Source organism: Myxine glutinosa, chromosome 1, assembly GCF_964187855.1.
Source record: "Myxine glutinosa chromosome 1, kmMyxGlut1.1, whole genome shotgun sequence".
Lineage (NCBI taxonomy): Eukaryota > Metazoa > Chordata > Myxini > Myxiniformes > Myxinidae > Myxine > Myxine glutinosa.
In genome coordinates, this window is record NC_136261.1 from 436,679,849 (window position 1) to 436,695,246 (window position 15,398).

Consider the following 15,398-nt stretch of genomic DNA (forward strand, 5'->3'; position numbering starts at 1 on the left):
CTTCGTGTCTTTTGATTGGAACTGCATTGGGATATCGGTCTTTCCACTGACTTCCAGAAATAGCACTTGTACCTACATTTTCGTTGTCAAATTTCACCAGAACTATAGCAACTCCTTTGTTTGTATTTTCTATGATACTTTCAACAGTTCCAATTACACCATTAACAAGTCCATCTCCAGTATCCACATTATATGTGAGCATCACTCGTGCACCAATTGCCAAAATGAGAGTCGTATGAAGACCAGCAGTTTCAGAACGTTTCTGTGAAGTTGGTATTCTTTCCAAATTTAGTTGTCCTGTGCTGTCCGTTTTGTCATCTGATGCATGAATGTAAATACGCTGTTTAGGACTTGGTGCAAGTTTCTCCAATTTTGCCATATTCCTGTCATCAACATCACAGTTGAATGCAAATACGTGGAGTACATCGTGTGGGTAATTTGGATCATCTAAACTGATTTCTCTAGATTTCAATACATCCAGATCTCTATTTGTACATTTCCCAACTCTAACACGGCAAAGCAATTCTGCAAATGCACAGTCATCTTTCTGACGCATAACTTCATCCAACTCATGTATTTTGAACTCTTCTTTCCAGAGACAACCATTCAACCTTTCGACTGGATCACGTACAGGTTGATATATTTGTGACTGTCTCACTGGAGGAAGTTGATACAAATCTCCAACTGCAAGAATACACACATTACCAAAATATATTGAATCTCCAGTAACTCCTTTAATTTCCTCTAGACGCTTGTGGATGTTCAACAACATATCTGATCCAACCATGGAAATTTCATCAATGATAACCAAGTGCAGATGTTCCAGCTTGGATCGTAGAGAATTCAGTTTCTCAAATGACAGATGGTCACCTTCTTTCCCATACTTAGTTGTTCGGAGAAGCAGCGCTGAGTGAATGGTCATTCCTCCAATATTAAATGCAGCAACTCCTGTAGGAGCAGTCAACAACACCGTGACATCTGTTGGTTTTATCCCACCTGACAGTGCTAACAACTTTCTAGTGTCTGAATGTATCAGTTTTATCACATGACTTTTTCCAACACCACCAGGACCACTCAAGAAAAGTCTGTATGGTTTTACAGCTTTACCCTGTTTCATTGCTATTACGGCAGCTTTGCACCACTGTCTGTGATAAAAAACGATCTCTGCCTGTTTCACATTGAGTCTACGAATCATTTTTCGATATTCTGAGGGTGACATAAGCTCTCGGTCAGCTTCAGCTTGATAACGTGCTACAAGTTCTGATGTCTGGATACATTTTGGCCATTCAATCATGTTGGCATTTGCATCAAGATCTTCCTGGTCAATATCCCTCTCCACATCAATGTCTTCATTTATATCTTGCAAATTGTTATGCTCAGCACCGGGTGCAATGTTTGCCCATGCATGTTCCGGTGGTCCATATTCTGCATGATCATGCATAGCTTGATCGATTAGTTCCAAATTTTGTGTGAATTTTGCCTCATTTTCACATATGGCATCGGCAACGGCAAAATAATGAGAAGCATAATCAGGAAAGCCTGCAGTCAGATCAACATCCTCATTTCTCCATGGTAAATATAGCATCAGTTTTGCTCGATAGAAGTTACTGGAGTCTTTTTCAAAACTAAACTTTCTAAATCGAATTACTGCTTCACATCGACGTTTATGCATTGTTCCTTTGCCATCTTTCAACTTGATGTACTTCGGGAGTCTATCTCTGTCAGCTAATCCTGCCTGTTCTTGATCCATTTCTAATACTACAGGAACACTGTCATCTATCTCTTCACCTCTGTCACAATGACTAACCGTATAATTGGCAGCAAAATCAGCAAGGCACAGGTTTTCCAATATGTTAGGCCTTGAAGCATATCTTATGATGATGTTACTTTGGAATATATCCTCATCTCCATCATCCAGATCATCAAGCTCTTTTTGTGGTTTCAGCACAGCTGATCGTTCTGTTTTTGCATCAGTATTGACAAACAACACCTGTCTACTGAATTTCTTCATTGGCATTGACAAAATTCGATACACAGCTTCTTGTGCACTTACTTCACGATGGTTCAAGAATACTGATCCCACACGTCTCAACATTGTTTTGATGTCCTGATCTTTGTATTCTTTGCACACTTGTTTCAATAGCTCTCCTACACCTTTTTCATTCTTGGTCATGTAAGCAGCTACATACATAACACATGCATATGCATCAACAATGAACTGGATATCAATGTTTGCTTGCCATGCTTTCAATACAGTAGGATTGTATGGATTAACATTAACTTCAGAAGGGTTTCTCCTCAGCAGTATATGTTTGCCTTTCTCAGAAACTGGCAACGCATTTGCATAAAGTTCTTCTGGTACATTCGCCATATCCAACAGTTTTTTCATACTAACATTCTTTGGGGTACTTTCATCGGACAATACCTCTTTCACTTTGCTGAGAACACACTTGGCACTTTCCTTGACCAGTTTTGAATTTTGTTCATCTGGTTCTCTGGCAATGATAGTTCTTGAACTCGGTGGTTTTGGGTATTTGAATCGACAACAACCCTTTTTTCTACAGTAAGACGAGTGACTATGGACTTGCAACCTTTCAACTAATGTGTGTAGCACAGGATCATCATCTGGCAGAGCACAAGATACATGTTTGTCCATGAAAGATGCAACAGCTTCATCAGATGCAACATCTAATTTTGGTGCATTTTTTACCCAAAGTAATGTGTGAGCATGAGGAGATCCACGAGCTTGAAATTCTATACGGATCACATAGTCAACAATCTCACCTAGCGGATGAGCATTCGATTTCAGTACATCTCTGAACAAAAGCTCTAATCTGTATTGAAACTGGCGTGCAGCAGTGACAGGGTTTGATCTCAACCACATTGATCTATCTGCAAATGACATAATTTTCACATCATCGTCACTCAGTATTGTACCATACTGTCGAGCTATTGGTTGAATTACATCAGGCCATTGCATGTCGGCAGCAGATACTGTGAAAAACCATGTAGGATTACCTACTTGTCGAACCATGGCGAGTACATCATAAAATACAGTTTGAAAGTAGGCCTGTGTCCCTCTAACATTCTTCAGGATTCTATATGCATGGTCAGATTGTATAAGTCTACTCATGTGTTCAACACTTTTCACCATACCAGCTGTGAGTCTTTTGCCACGAAAGTGTTTGCCACTAGCTCTACGAAACATGAAGTGATTGATATCACTCTGAACTTGTTTGCTTTCAGTAGCATATTGTGCACTAAGGAGATATTCAATTGATTTCGCAAATCGTCCATCTACATCAAGTAGTCTTTGGTTGAAGTATTTTCGTGGAGTTAAATGAATTGGTCGATCAGTTGTCAGTGCATTTGATCCATCTGGATATTTATCTGGATGTGACAATTCCTCAAAATTAGGATCACTCAGAAGTGGCATTGGCTTCTCGTTATCTCCTGGTGCAACACTTATCAATTTGTTTACTAATTCTGGATTTTCATTCATCATGCTGGTTTCATATGGCAAGCCGCAAACTTTAGAAGCTTCTTCAAAAGCATGCTCATCTTCAGCAACTAGTTCCTCATCAGAGTCATCACTTAATGTGTTTTCCTTAGTCACAGTTGTCTTTCCATCACACGTTTCAGTCTCCAAAGATGATGCCACTCTACTCGTGTCAGACATATTAACATGTTTTTCAAGCACTTCGTCATTTGACAAGGATACACTTGTACCATCGCATACAGAGTATGGCTCAAACACAACATAGTGAGATTGACCAATCAATCCAAGATGAAATTCCTTATCACTGTGATATCTGGAACATACAGTGTGCATGGTAGAGCTTGACGTTGCATGAACATAAACAGTGAATGAAAACATATCTGCCAGTGCCTGTAGTGTTACGTGGTCTCCCCATTGATTTCCATATTGAACTTCATCAATGTACCTTATCCATTGCAACTCTCTTTGTGTTTCGATATCCTGTATTTCCCTGATAGCTCTATCATGTTCCGTTGGTTGCTCAGTATCAGCATTAGACAAATTTTCTGTTGCTATCCTGGCTGATATAAAGTCACGATAATTCTCAGCATTTGTGGTCATGAAATCAGCAACTTGTTCACGCAACAAAACTGGGTTACATGTAGTCACTCCTAGCCTGTCAAGGTGGTAACAAACAGAATAGAACATACAATTGCCATCACGTGGAACGTCAACAATATTCATCCTGTTTTTCCTAGCTAAGACATTCAACTTTGCATAGTCTGTCTGACAATGTTGTGGCAGATCTGACATTGATACATCAATCACAAATGTTGGTTGTTTTTCTTCTGAACAGCCCTGTGCTACACTTTCTGAACTATGGTCAGTAGAGCCAGGTGTTGATTGTGTTTCACACGAACTTTGTTTTCGTTTCTTCAAGCTAGGATCATCACAGCTAATTGCTTGCCAAAGCTCAATGTCATCATGTGCAGCATCACAGGCCCAGTTTTCATTGATTTCAATATTTGTGTAATGAGGGTTGTCTAACTTTAACCTGCGCAAAGCATTCAAAACTCTATCAGCATGTACATAATCATACATATAATGAGAGGAATGTTTCAGACTCCGTTTCAACTTCATGGGCACTATCTGTGATTCAGATGGCAATCGTGGGAACAGTTTACAAACAGCATCTAATTTTGATGGCACGTTAACTGCAGGACCATGTATACCATGTTGTTTTCCTCTTGGTAAACCAACCATTTTCATGAATGGGATTCTTTGCGATATCAATCTTAGTTCCAGCGCATTTAGGTCTTTCAGTTCACGTGGCTGTTGTTGTAGCGACAAGTTATTAGCCTTTGATTGTGCAGGCATTTTTCCTGTCTTCAGAGTCAAATCACATGTTCTACATATCCACTCTTGGCCATCATGCGACTTTAATCTATATGAAAGTACATCATTGAACAAACTGCTGGAACACTTCTTGTATCTATCTTCATTCAAGTGTATAACTGTCATTCTGTACATTAAACGGTGACATGAACAACATATATAATTTGCAGAATCCTTAACATTTTTCAAAAACTCTGAAATCACTGTTTCATTTTCTGGGATTATGTTAATCTTCACTTCTCTAATGATTCTCATTGATTTTTTCACATTTTCCTGTCTCAGTTTTCTCTTCTCTGGTGTTTCATTCTCACGAATGTGTTGCATTGAACTTTTCACTGTTCTCTGTCTTTTAACTCTCTTCTCTGTTGTTTCATTTTCCCTTGATTCTGTATGTTTCTCTTGATCTGTGTTCTGCCTCAGTTTTCTCTTCTCTGTTGTTTCGTTTTCCCTTGATTCTGTGTGTTTCTCTTGATCTGTGTTCTGCCTCAGTTTTCTCTTCTCTGTTGTTTCGTTTTCCCTTGATTCTGTGTGTTTCTCTTGATCTGTGTTCTGCCTCAGTTTTCTCTTCTCTGGTGTTTCAACCTCACGAATGTGTTGCATTGAACTTTTCACTGTTCTCTGTCTTTTAACTCTCTTCTCTGTTGTTTCATTTTCCCTTGATTCTGTGTGTTTCTCTTGATCTGTGTTCTGCCTCAGTTTTCTCTTCTCTGTTGTTTCGTTTTCCCTTGATTCTGTGTGTTTCTCTTGATCTGTGTTCTGCCTCAGTTTTCTCTTCTCTGGTGTTTCAACCTCACGAATGTGTTGCATTGAACTTTTCACTGTTCTCTGTCTTTTAACTCTCTTCTCTGTTGTTTCATTTTCCCTTGATTCTGTGTGTTTCTCTTGATCTGTGTTCTGCCTCAGTTTTCTCTTCTCTGTTGTTTCGTTTTCCCTTGATTCTGTGTGTTTCTCTTGATCTGTGTTCTGCCTCAGTTTTCTCTTCTCTGGTGTTTCAACCTCACGAATGTGTTGCATTGAACTTTTCACTGTTCTCTGTCTTTTAACTCTCTTCTCTGTTGTTTCATTTTCCCTTGATTCTGTGTGTTTCTCTTGATCTGTGTTCTGCCTCAGTTTTCTCTTCTCTGGTGTTTCATTCTCACGCGATTTTCTCATTCTTAACTTAGACTCTTCTCTTCTTTGAGCAGTGCTTTTGCCTTTTGGTTTACCCATGATAAACTTCCGAATTTACAAAAAAATTGGAAGATATTTATATCGATGTGTGCTTAAAATGTAATTTGTGCAGTAAATCAACAAAATCAGACTTTATTTAAAGTCGGTTTTTTTCGTAACTTTTCGTTTTTCTTTAAACCTTTTGTTTAGGACAAAGATGATGTGAAATTTGCTATGGATTTTGGTGACTTTTCTCTTTTTGATGAGGTGCGATGGAGTTTGATAATGGCAGGACCACGCGTGATAACGATATGAAGAATGATACCAGGAACAGCACCTGAAAAGAGAAAAAAAACACAAATAAGAATATTTGTAAGTTTATATTAATTTCTGAATTGGTATTTATTTTACGACGTTTGGACGAAGGCAATTCTACCCGTCATCTAACGCCCTTGCATCGGGTGACACAATTGTGAATTCAGAATTCAGTAAACATGGTTCAGTAGGGAAAACCTCAATTTTTCAACCAGGATGAAAAACAAAACTTGCTTCATGCCGGGCCTGAGTTTGAACACACGGCCCTGCAGTTAGTCTGCTGTATCCGGTTTATAGGAAAATCAGATATGATTTCTTTCATTGCCCTATACCACAAACATGTTATACCTAATAATTAAGCCTGCAGAAGTAATGGTAACTTCGCCCCCAAAACTGTCATTTTAGATCATATAAACCGCCCTAAAATTGGCCCTTTGGATCTGTACGAATGTGTAGCATTCGTACCATGTTCTGTCCCTTTGGATGATTCAACAGCACCCATACTGCTTGGGTACCTAGTAAGGTCCTAAACCTGCTACATGCATGATTAGAAAAGATGATCTTCGAGAAATGATAGAGTTTGAAATTCCAATGATAAAGTCCAATTTGAAGTTTCAGAAAATTCAAAAACATACAAATTCCAAAAATTATCTACTACTTTGAGGGGAGGAGCCCATACAATCAGTGTAACAAGTATTGAAAGAATCCACAATGAGCTCTTTGAGAAGATACACTTTGAAAAAAGTTGATAAGACACCGGCAGACAGATGACAGACGATGCCGGACGAATGAGTATCGGAAAAGCTCTGCTGACTATCACCACAGCAGATCTAAAAACTCTCACCAAAGTCAGCAGGTGATGTCAAGCGTTCGGCAAACAACTGTTCGGCAAACAAGTACAAAACTGCACCTGCAAAGAAAAAGTGAATATTCTCATCACCAAAAAACAATATTTTCCATTAAGATCAACATTGAAACAATTGAACTAATCATTCGAGCAGTTCCAACCGCTTGAATATTATTTACACAACTGTATTTATTTGCAAATCGCAGATGTAACTTTTGAGATATTAATTAGCTATTTCATAGGTATATTTATACCACAGGGGAACTAAAAATATAACATACAAGCATAGACACATTCAAAGTACATCGCCCCCACTTCAAATAAATAAATATCCTCCAGCGCGGCATTGCCGGGGCACCTTCGGCCTTCGACGCCCGGCAATACCGCCGTGCAGCTCATAGACACTGTATTGGGAGGGGGCGATGGACAACATATCCTTTGGCGTCCGCTGATGCTGCACCGCGTGCATTGTGTACAAATGCACTTCTGAGGTAAATGTGCACAAATAATACTTCGGATCGAGTGACATCGGCGGGCAATGAGATATCGTGTTATATATCGATTTTAGCCCGACAACTCAATGGTGAAAAATCACTTTAAAATTATCTGATCCGGATCCGGATTCGAAACGTCATCAAAATTGAATCACTTCTTTCTTGTCAGACACCCAACCAGTCCACCAAGTTTCGTCCAAATCTGTCCACAACATTTTGAGATATCCCGCTATGTATCGTTTTTGGCCCTATCTCCCAATGGTGAAGAATCACTTAAAAAATGATAGCAGCCGGGTCCGGATCTTCACCAAAATCGAATCATTTCGTCCTTGTCATATATGACATATGCTACCTCTCCGACAGATTCCGTCCAAATCCGCCCACAACTTTTTGAGATATCTTGTTCACAGACAAACAGACAAACAGACATGGGTAACACAGACACAGACACATAACACATCCTTCACCCACCTTCGATAGCAGGGGTAAATATGATTTATGGGTGAATATAATTTATGGGTAAATATGAATTATGAGTGAATGTTATGCCAGTAAATATGGGTAAATATGGCTAAATATCATGCAAGTGACCAAGCGGCGTGTGGGGGAGGGGAGGGGGAGAGGGTGGAGGGGTTGTGGGGAGGGTGAGGGAAGATTTGTAATCGCATCTTTTTGAACTTCTGAATGAAGTGAATGTGTATAAAAAAAGCTTTTCTAAGGTGTATGTGTATATAAAATCTCAGTCTCACAATTTCCTCGCGTGCTTTAGTACGGAGCTCCACCAGGGTTAAGACCGAGTGTCTCAGTAACGTCCTTTCCGGCGTCACCATAGCTACGACTGGGTGGTGTCAGCAACGTCATTTCCGGCGTCACCATAGCTACGACTGGATGGTGTCAGCAACGTCATTTCCGGCGTCACGGTCACGTGCACCAGCGTTTTGCCTCGTCCGGGGCGGGGTGTAATCGATTTGCTTTTCCATGTATAATGCCAGAGCCCGAGGCTGCGTTATCCAAAATATGATGAACGAGAACGGCACTTGGAACAACGCCCCCGCCAGGCTAAGCAGTTTATGTTTGTATGCACCGATAGACCAGATCTGGATTCGGACCTGAACCAAAATCGAATCGGCTTGTTCCTGTCACCGAACCGACTCATCCACCTAGTTTAGTCATAACTCATCCATAATTTTTTTAATATCATGTTATAGATATATCGCTTTTGGTTTGATCTCTCAATGGTGAAGAATCACTGAGGAAATTAAATAATTCTTGTAGCCGAATCCATGTCCACATCTTCACCAAAATCACATCGATTCTGCCTTGTCACACCCAACCTGTCCACCAAGTTTCGTCCGAATCTGTCCACAACTTTATGAGATATCCTGCTGTGCATCGTTTTTGGCCCCATCTCCCAATGGTGCAGAATATTTTTTGTGCACCTCCATATCTCCGAAAGTGCTGAATAGAAAAAATTGAGACATGGCTCATTGTAAAGAACTCTCCATGTGGAATAAAATATGTTAATGATGACGTCATACGTTACGTGGTTCGGCCGCCATCTTGGAAAAACCGAAAAACTTTGCATCATCTATCTCCAAAAGTGCTGAACAGAAAAAAATTGCGACATGGCTCAATGTAAAGAACTCTCCATGTGGAATGAAATATGTTAATGATGACGTCATCAGTCACGTGGATCGGCCGCCATCTTGGAAAAACCGAAAAAATTTGCATCTCCAAAAGTGCTGAATAGAAAGAATTGCGACATGGCTCATTGGAAAGAACTCTCCATGGGGAATAAAATATGTTAATGATGACGTCATCAGTCACGTGGTTCGGCCGCCATCTTGTAAAAACCGAAAAACTTTGCACATCCATATCTCTGAATGTACTGAATAGAAAAAATTGAGACATGGCTCATTGCAAAGAACTCTCCATGGAGAATACAATATGTTAATGATGACGTCATCGGTCACGTGATTCGGCCGCCATCTTGGAAAATCCGAAAAACTATGCACCTCCATATCTCCGAAAGTGCTGAATAGAAAAAATTGAGACATGGCCCATTGTAAAGAACTCTCCATGGGGAATAAAATATGTTAATGATGATGTCATCAGTCACGTGGTTCGGCCGCCATCTTGGAAAAACCGAAAAACTCTGCACCTCCACATCTCCGAAAGTCCTGAATATAAAAAATTGAGGTATGGCTCATTGTAAACAACTCTCCACGTGGAATAAAATATGTTAATGATGACATCATCGGTCACGTGGTTCGGCCGCCATATTTGTCCTAAATGGCCGATAAAAAAGTACATTCCGGCAAGTCCTCGGTCTCTGACCGATTTTTCATCTGTCTGTTTGTCTGTCTGTTTGCAGCACTGCGTCTACACCGTTGCACGTAGAATCGCCAAACTTTGCACACATATTGGTCTTGACCTGGAATAGACTGTGCCCAATTGATGACGTCATTGGTCACGTGGTTCGGCCGCCATCTTGGAAAAATTTTGCACCTCTATATCTCCGAAAGTGCTGAACAGAAAAAATTGAGACATGGCTCATTGTAAAGAACTCTCCATGGAGAATAAAATATGTTAATGATGACGTCATATGTCAGGTGGTTCGGCCGCCATCTTGGAAAAACCGAAAATTTTTGCACCTCCATATCTCCAAAAGCACTGAATGGAAAAAATTGAGACATGGCTCATTGTAAAGAACTCTCCATGGGGAATAAAATATGTTAATGATGACGTCATATGTCACGTGGTCGGCCGCCATCTTGGAAAAACGGCAAAACTTTGCACCTCTATATCTCCGAAAGTGCTGAACAGAAAAAATTGAGACATGGCTCATTGTAAAGAACTCTCCATGGAGAATAAAATATGTTAATGATGACGTCATCAGTCCCGTGGTTCGGCCGCCATCTTGGAAAAACCGAAAAATTTTGCACCTCCATATGTTCGGAAGTGCTGAATAGAAAACATTGAGACATGGCTCATTGTAAAGAACTCTCCACGGGGAATAAAATATGTTAATGATGACATCATCGGTCACGTGGTTCGGCCGCCATATTTGTCCTAAATGGCCGATAATAAAGTAAATTCCGGCAAGTCCTCGGTCTCTGACCGATTTTTCATTACTTGCCGGAAAAGATTCCGGCAAGTATGTTGATCTGTTCGTTTGTTTGTCTGTCTGTTTGTCTGTTTGCAGCACTACGTCTACACCGTTGCACGTAGAATCGCCAAACTTGGCACACATATTGGTCTTGCCCTCTAATATACTGTGCCCAAATGATGACGTCATCAGTCACGTGGTTCGGCCGCCATCTTGGAAAAACCGAAAATTTTTGCACCTCGATATCTCAGTGCTGAACAGAAAAAATTGAGCCATGGCTCATTGTAAAGAACTCTCCATTGGGAATAAAACATGTTAATGATGACGTCATAGGTCACGTGGTTCGGCCGCCATCTTGGAAAAACGGCAAAACTTTGCACCTCCATATCTCTGAAAGTACTGAATAGAAAAAATTGAGACATGGCTCATTGGAAAGAACTCTCCATGGGGAATAAAATATGTGAATTATGACGTCATCAGTCACGTGGTCGGCCGCCATCTTGGAAAAACGGCAAAACTTTGCACCACTATATCTCCAAAAGTGCTAAATAGAAAAAATTGAGACGTGGCTCATTGGAAAGAACTCTCCATGGGGAATGAAATATGTTGATGATGACGTCATCGGTCACGTGTTTCGGCCGCCATCTTGGAAAAACTGAAAAACCCTGCACCTCCATATCTCCAAAGGTGCTAAATAGAAAAAATTGAGACGTGGATCATTGGAAAGAACTCTCCATGGGGAATGAAATATGTTGATGACGTCATCGGTCACGTGGTTCGGCCGTCATATTTGTCCTAAGTGGCCGATAAAAAAGTAAATTCCGGCAAGTCCTCGGTCTCTGACCGATTTTTCATTTGTCTGTTTGTCTGTTTGTCTGTTTGTCTGTTTGCAGCACTGCGTCTACACCGTTGCACGTAGAATCGCCAAACTTGGCACACATATTGGTCTTGCCCTCTAATATACTGTGCCCAAATGATGACGTCATCGGTCACGTGGTTCGGCCGCCATGTTGGAAAAACCGAAAAAATTTGCACCTCGATATCTCAAAGTGCTGAACAGAAAAAATTGAGACATGGCTCATTGTGAAGAACTCTCCATGGGGAATAAAACATGTTAATGATGACGTCATCAGTCACGTGGTTCGGCCGCCATCTTGGAAAAACCGAAAAAATTTGCACCTCCATATCTCCAAAAGTACTGAACAGAAAAATTGAGACATGGCTCATTGTAAAGAACTCTCCATGGGGAATGAAATATGTTAATGATGACGTCATAGGTCACGTGATTCGGCCGCCATCTTGGAAAAACGGCAAAAAAATTGCACCGCTATATCTCCAAAAGTACTGAACAGAAAAAATTGAGACATGGCTCATTGTAAAGAACTCTCCATGGGGAATAAAATATCTTAATGATGACGTCATCAGTCACGTGGTCGGCCGCCATCTTGGAAAAACGGCAAAATTTTGCACCACTATATCTCCAAAAGTGCTGAACAGAAAAAATTGAGACATGGCTCATTGTAAAGAACACTCCATGGAGAATAAAATATGTTAATGATGACGTCATCGGTCACGTGGTTCGGCCGCCATCTTGGAAAAACCGAAAAACTTTGCACCTCCACATCTCCGAAAGTGCTGAATAGAAAAAATTGAGACATGGCTCATTGGAAAGAACTCTCCATGGGGAATGAAATATGTTGATGACGTCATCGGTCACGTGGTTCGGCCGCCATATTTGTCCAAAATGGCCGATAAAAAGTACATCCCGGCAAGTCCTCGGTCTCTGACCGATTTTTCATTTGTCTGTTTGTCTGTTTGTCTGTCTGTTTGTCTGTCTGTTTGCAGCACTGCGTCTACACCGTTGCACGTAGAATCGCCAAACTTTGCACACATATTGGTCTTGCCCTGGAATAGACTGTGCCTAATTGATGACGTCATCGGTGACGTGGTTCGGCCGCCATCTTGGAAAAACCGAAAAACTTTGCACTTCTATATCTCCGAAAGTACTGAACAGAAAAAAATCAGACATGGCTCATTGTAAAGAACTCTCCATGGGGAATAATATATGTTAATGATGACGTCATCGGTCACGTGGTTCGGCTGCCATATTTGTCCTAAATGGCCGATAAAAAAGTACATTCCGGCAAGTCCTCGGTCTCTGACCGATTTTTCATTTGTTTGTCTGTGAGCAGGATATCTCAAAACGTTGTGGATGGATTCGGACGGAATCTTGTGGATAGGTTGGGAGTGTGACGAGGCCGAATTCAAACGATTTGGCGAAGCCAAAAACGATATACTGCATACCACGATATTTCAAAAAGTTGTGAATGCGTTTAAACAAAACTTGGTGAATGAGTTGGTTGGGTGCGACAATAACAAGCTGATTCGACTTTGGTTCAGGTCTGGATCCAGATCCGTTCTTCAGTGGATACAAAACATAAACTGTCCAGCCTGGTGGAGGTATGTGCTCTACCAGGTGCCGTGCTACAAGACTAACATCATTTAAATCATTTTTCATAAATTGTAAAATTCATTACATGAAATCCACAAAGTTGTAATCCGGGATTGTTGGCGGATCGGCCCGCGAGGGAGAGAAATCTTATTTTGTGCAGAAAACAAACATTTTACAGGTGAATGAGGTCATTAGTTGAGATTGTGAGGAACCAGGACATGAACTTGGTGTTTGTGCAAAATTTAACATCCAAGTCGATGTTACTGATCATTCATTCATTCATTGTTTTATTCTTCTCATGAACTGTAATTGTAAAGGTTTTGTAAAAGTGGAGAATCTTTATGTAAAAGTTGTTAAAATGAATTCTGTGCAGTGAAGTGTTCATGGATCATCATAAACGTAGCAGAAACTTTTGGTTAATATTTCCAGGTGTTGTACATAAAACACACACACTGATTACACGGTGATGTGTCATGTGGAACATGTCAGATGGATGAGGTGTTCTCACTTCCATCTTCAAATAATTTATTCATTCTTATGATAAAAACAACTGATCAATGAACATTATGAAAGGTTGGACAAAATAATTCAGTCATTTCCATTTTGGATCGATCAACCATTGGGTCAATCTCGGGAAACTTAAAAAATAAAATAGGACCGCGGGTCCTGAAGCTCACCTGGATCAGGAGCAACAGTCGCTCAACCCCCCACGGACCCTCTCAGACTATGATATGTTTAATGCTGTGAACAAACTTTGGTACATCATGGGTGATGAAGGTTGTGATCAGGTTTTTCAAAATTGTGTGTGTAGTTTCGGAGAAGAGAGCAAATACCTATTTTGGGGGGTCAAACCCCCCGTAGTTCCCCTTATTGAGCGCAGATTTTGATGTGATTAATTCACCTTCATGAAGCATCAGATATGAAGCTCATGTCCAAACTTAGTGTTTGGTTCAAGCGATAATGACTGAAGTGTTTTCAAACTCAATCACTCCCTCACTCCCTCCCTCACTCACTTCCTCACTCCCTTACCTATGGACAATGTTGTACCTTGAATCATTCACATGCACCTTGAATAATTCGCATGTTCCTGGAATCATGTGATGTTTAATTCCAGTGAAGAACGAAAGATTCATTCTATCTTGTGGAGAAAACGAATTCGCGATCACTCCATTTTTACTCCATTAAAGGGAAATGTAAGAACAATGTTGTGAAATTTCCTTCATTCATCAATTAAAATTATGTTTTATTTTCATACAAAATGGAGGTTCCATGTCTCTTCCCCCATGTTTGTTATGTTTAGATTTTTCGTTGAAAGATAAAATAAATCTTCATAAACAAAAAAACAATAGAATTTCACATCTTGTAATTTTTGTTAATCTTTAATCATTTCCACAGAAGGACCGGTGGAGCATCCAGAGAAGGTGGAGCTGGATCAGAACAACTTGAGAAAACTTTGTAAGTGAAGGGAAATGGGGAGGGGTTCTTCTTCTTCTTCCTGCCATTTACAGATAATTAAAAATTCTTTTTTTCTGCTTTTCATTCTTTCCGTTTTCTTCTGTTTTATTTCCCTGTTCATATTTTCCTTCACTCTATTCCACTTAGTTATTTTCCAACTCGATTTTCCCTCTTGTCAAGTGTCACAAAACCCAAAGTTTGTTTAATTGAACGATGTCCAACCAGGAGGAGGGGATAGTCCAAACTTGTGTTTGCTGATTAAAGGCCTTTCTTAATCCCCATCCTGTCCTCCCTCATCTCTCATCCCCCATCCCCCATCCCCTTCCCTCTCTCTCTCCCTCCATCTCCCCCACTACCACATCCTCCTCTCTCCTCCCCTCTATCTTCGCCATGACCCCATCCCCTCTCTCTCCCCCACTACCCTATCCCCCTCTCTCTTCCCCACTACCCTATCCCCCTCTCTCTCTTCCCCACTTCCCCATCCCCTCTCTCTCTCCCCCACTACCCCATCCCCTCTCTCTCTTCCCCACTTCCCCATCCCCTCTCTCTCTTCCCCACTACCCCATCCTCCTCTCTCTCTCTCTTTCCCACTACCCCATTCCCCTCTTTTCCTTGTCCTCCCCTTCTCACCAACGATCTAATCAGAACAAGATCTTTCTTGACAAATACTGCTTCGTTCTGAAACATAATCCGGTATAAATTGC

General features: G+C 40.7%; 1 protein-coding gene across 1 annotated transcript in view; it reads left to right on the forward strand.

The window, feature by feature from the left end:
• Window positions 1-15,398, forward strand: part of LOC137417996 (E3 ubiquitin/ISG15 ligase TRIM25-like) — a 227,682-nt gene that overhangs the window by 192,708 nt on the left and 19,576 nt on the right. The window contains exon 7 of the mRNA XM_078770741.1: window positions 14,635-14,694. Coding sequence (XP_078626867.1) covers window positions 14,635-14,694 — 60 coding nt within the window. The remainder of the gene's footprint in view (window positions 1-14,634; window positions 14,695-15,398) is intronic.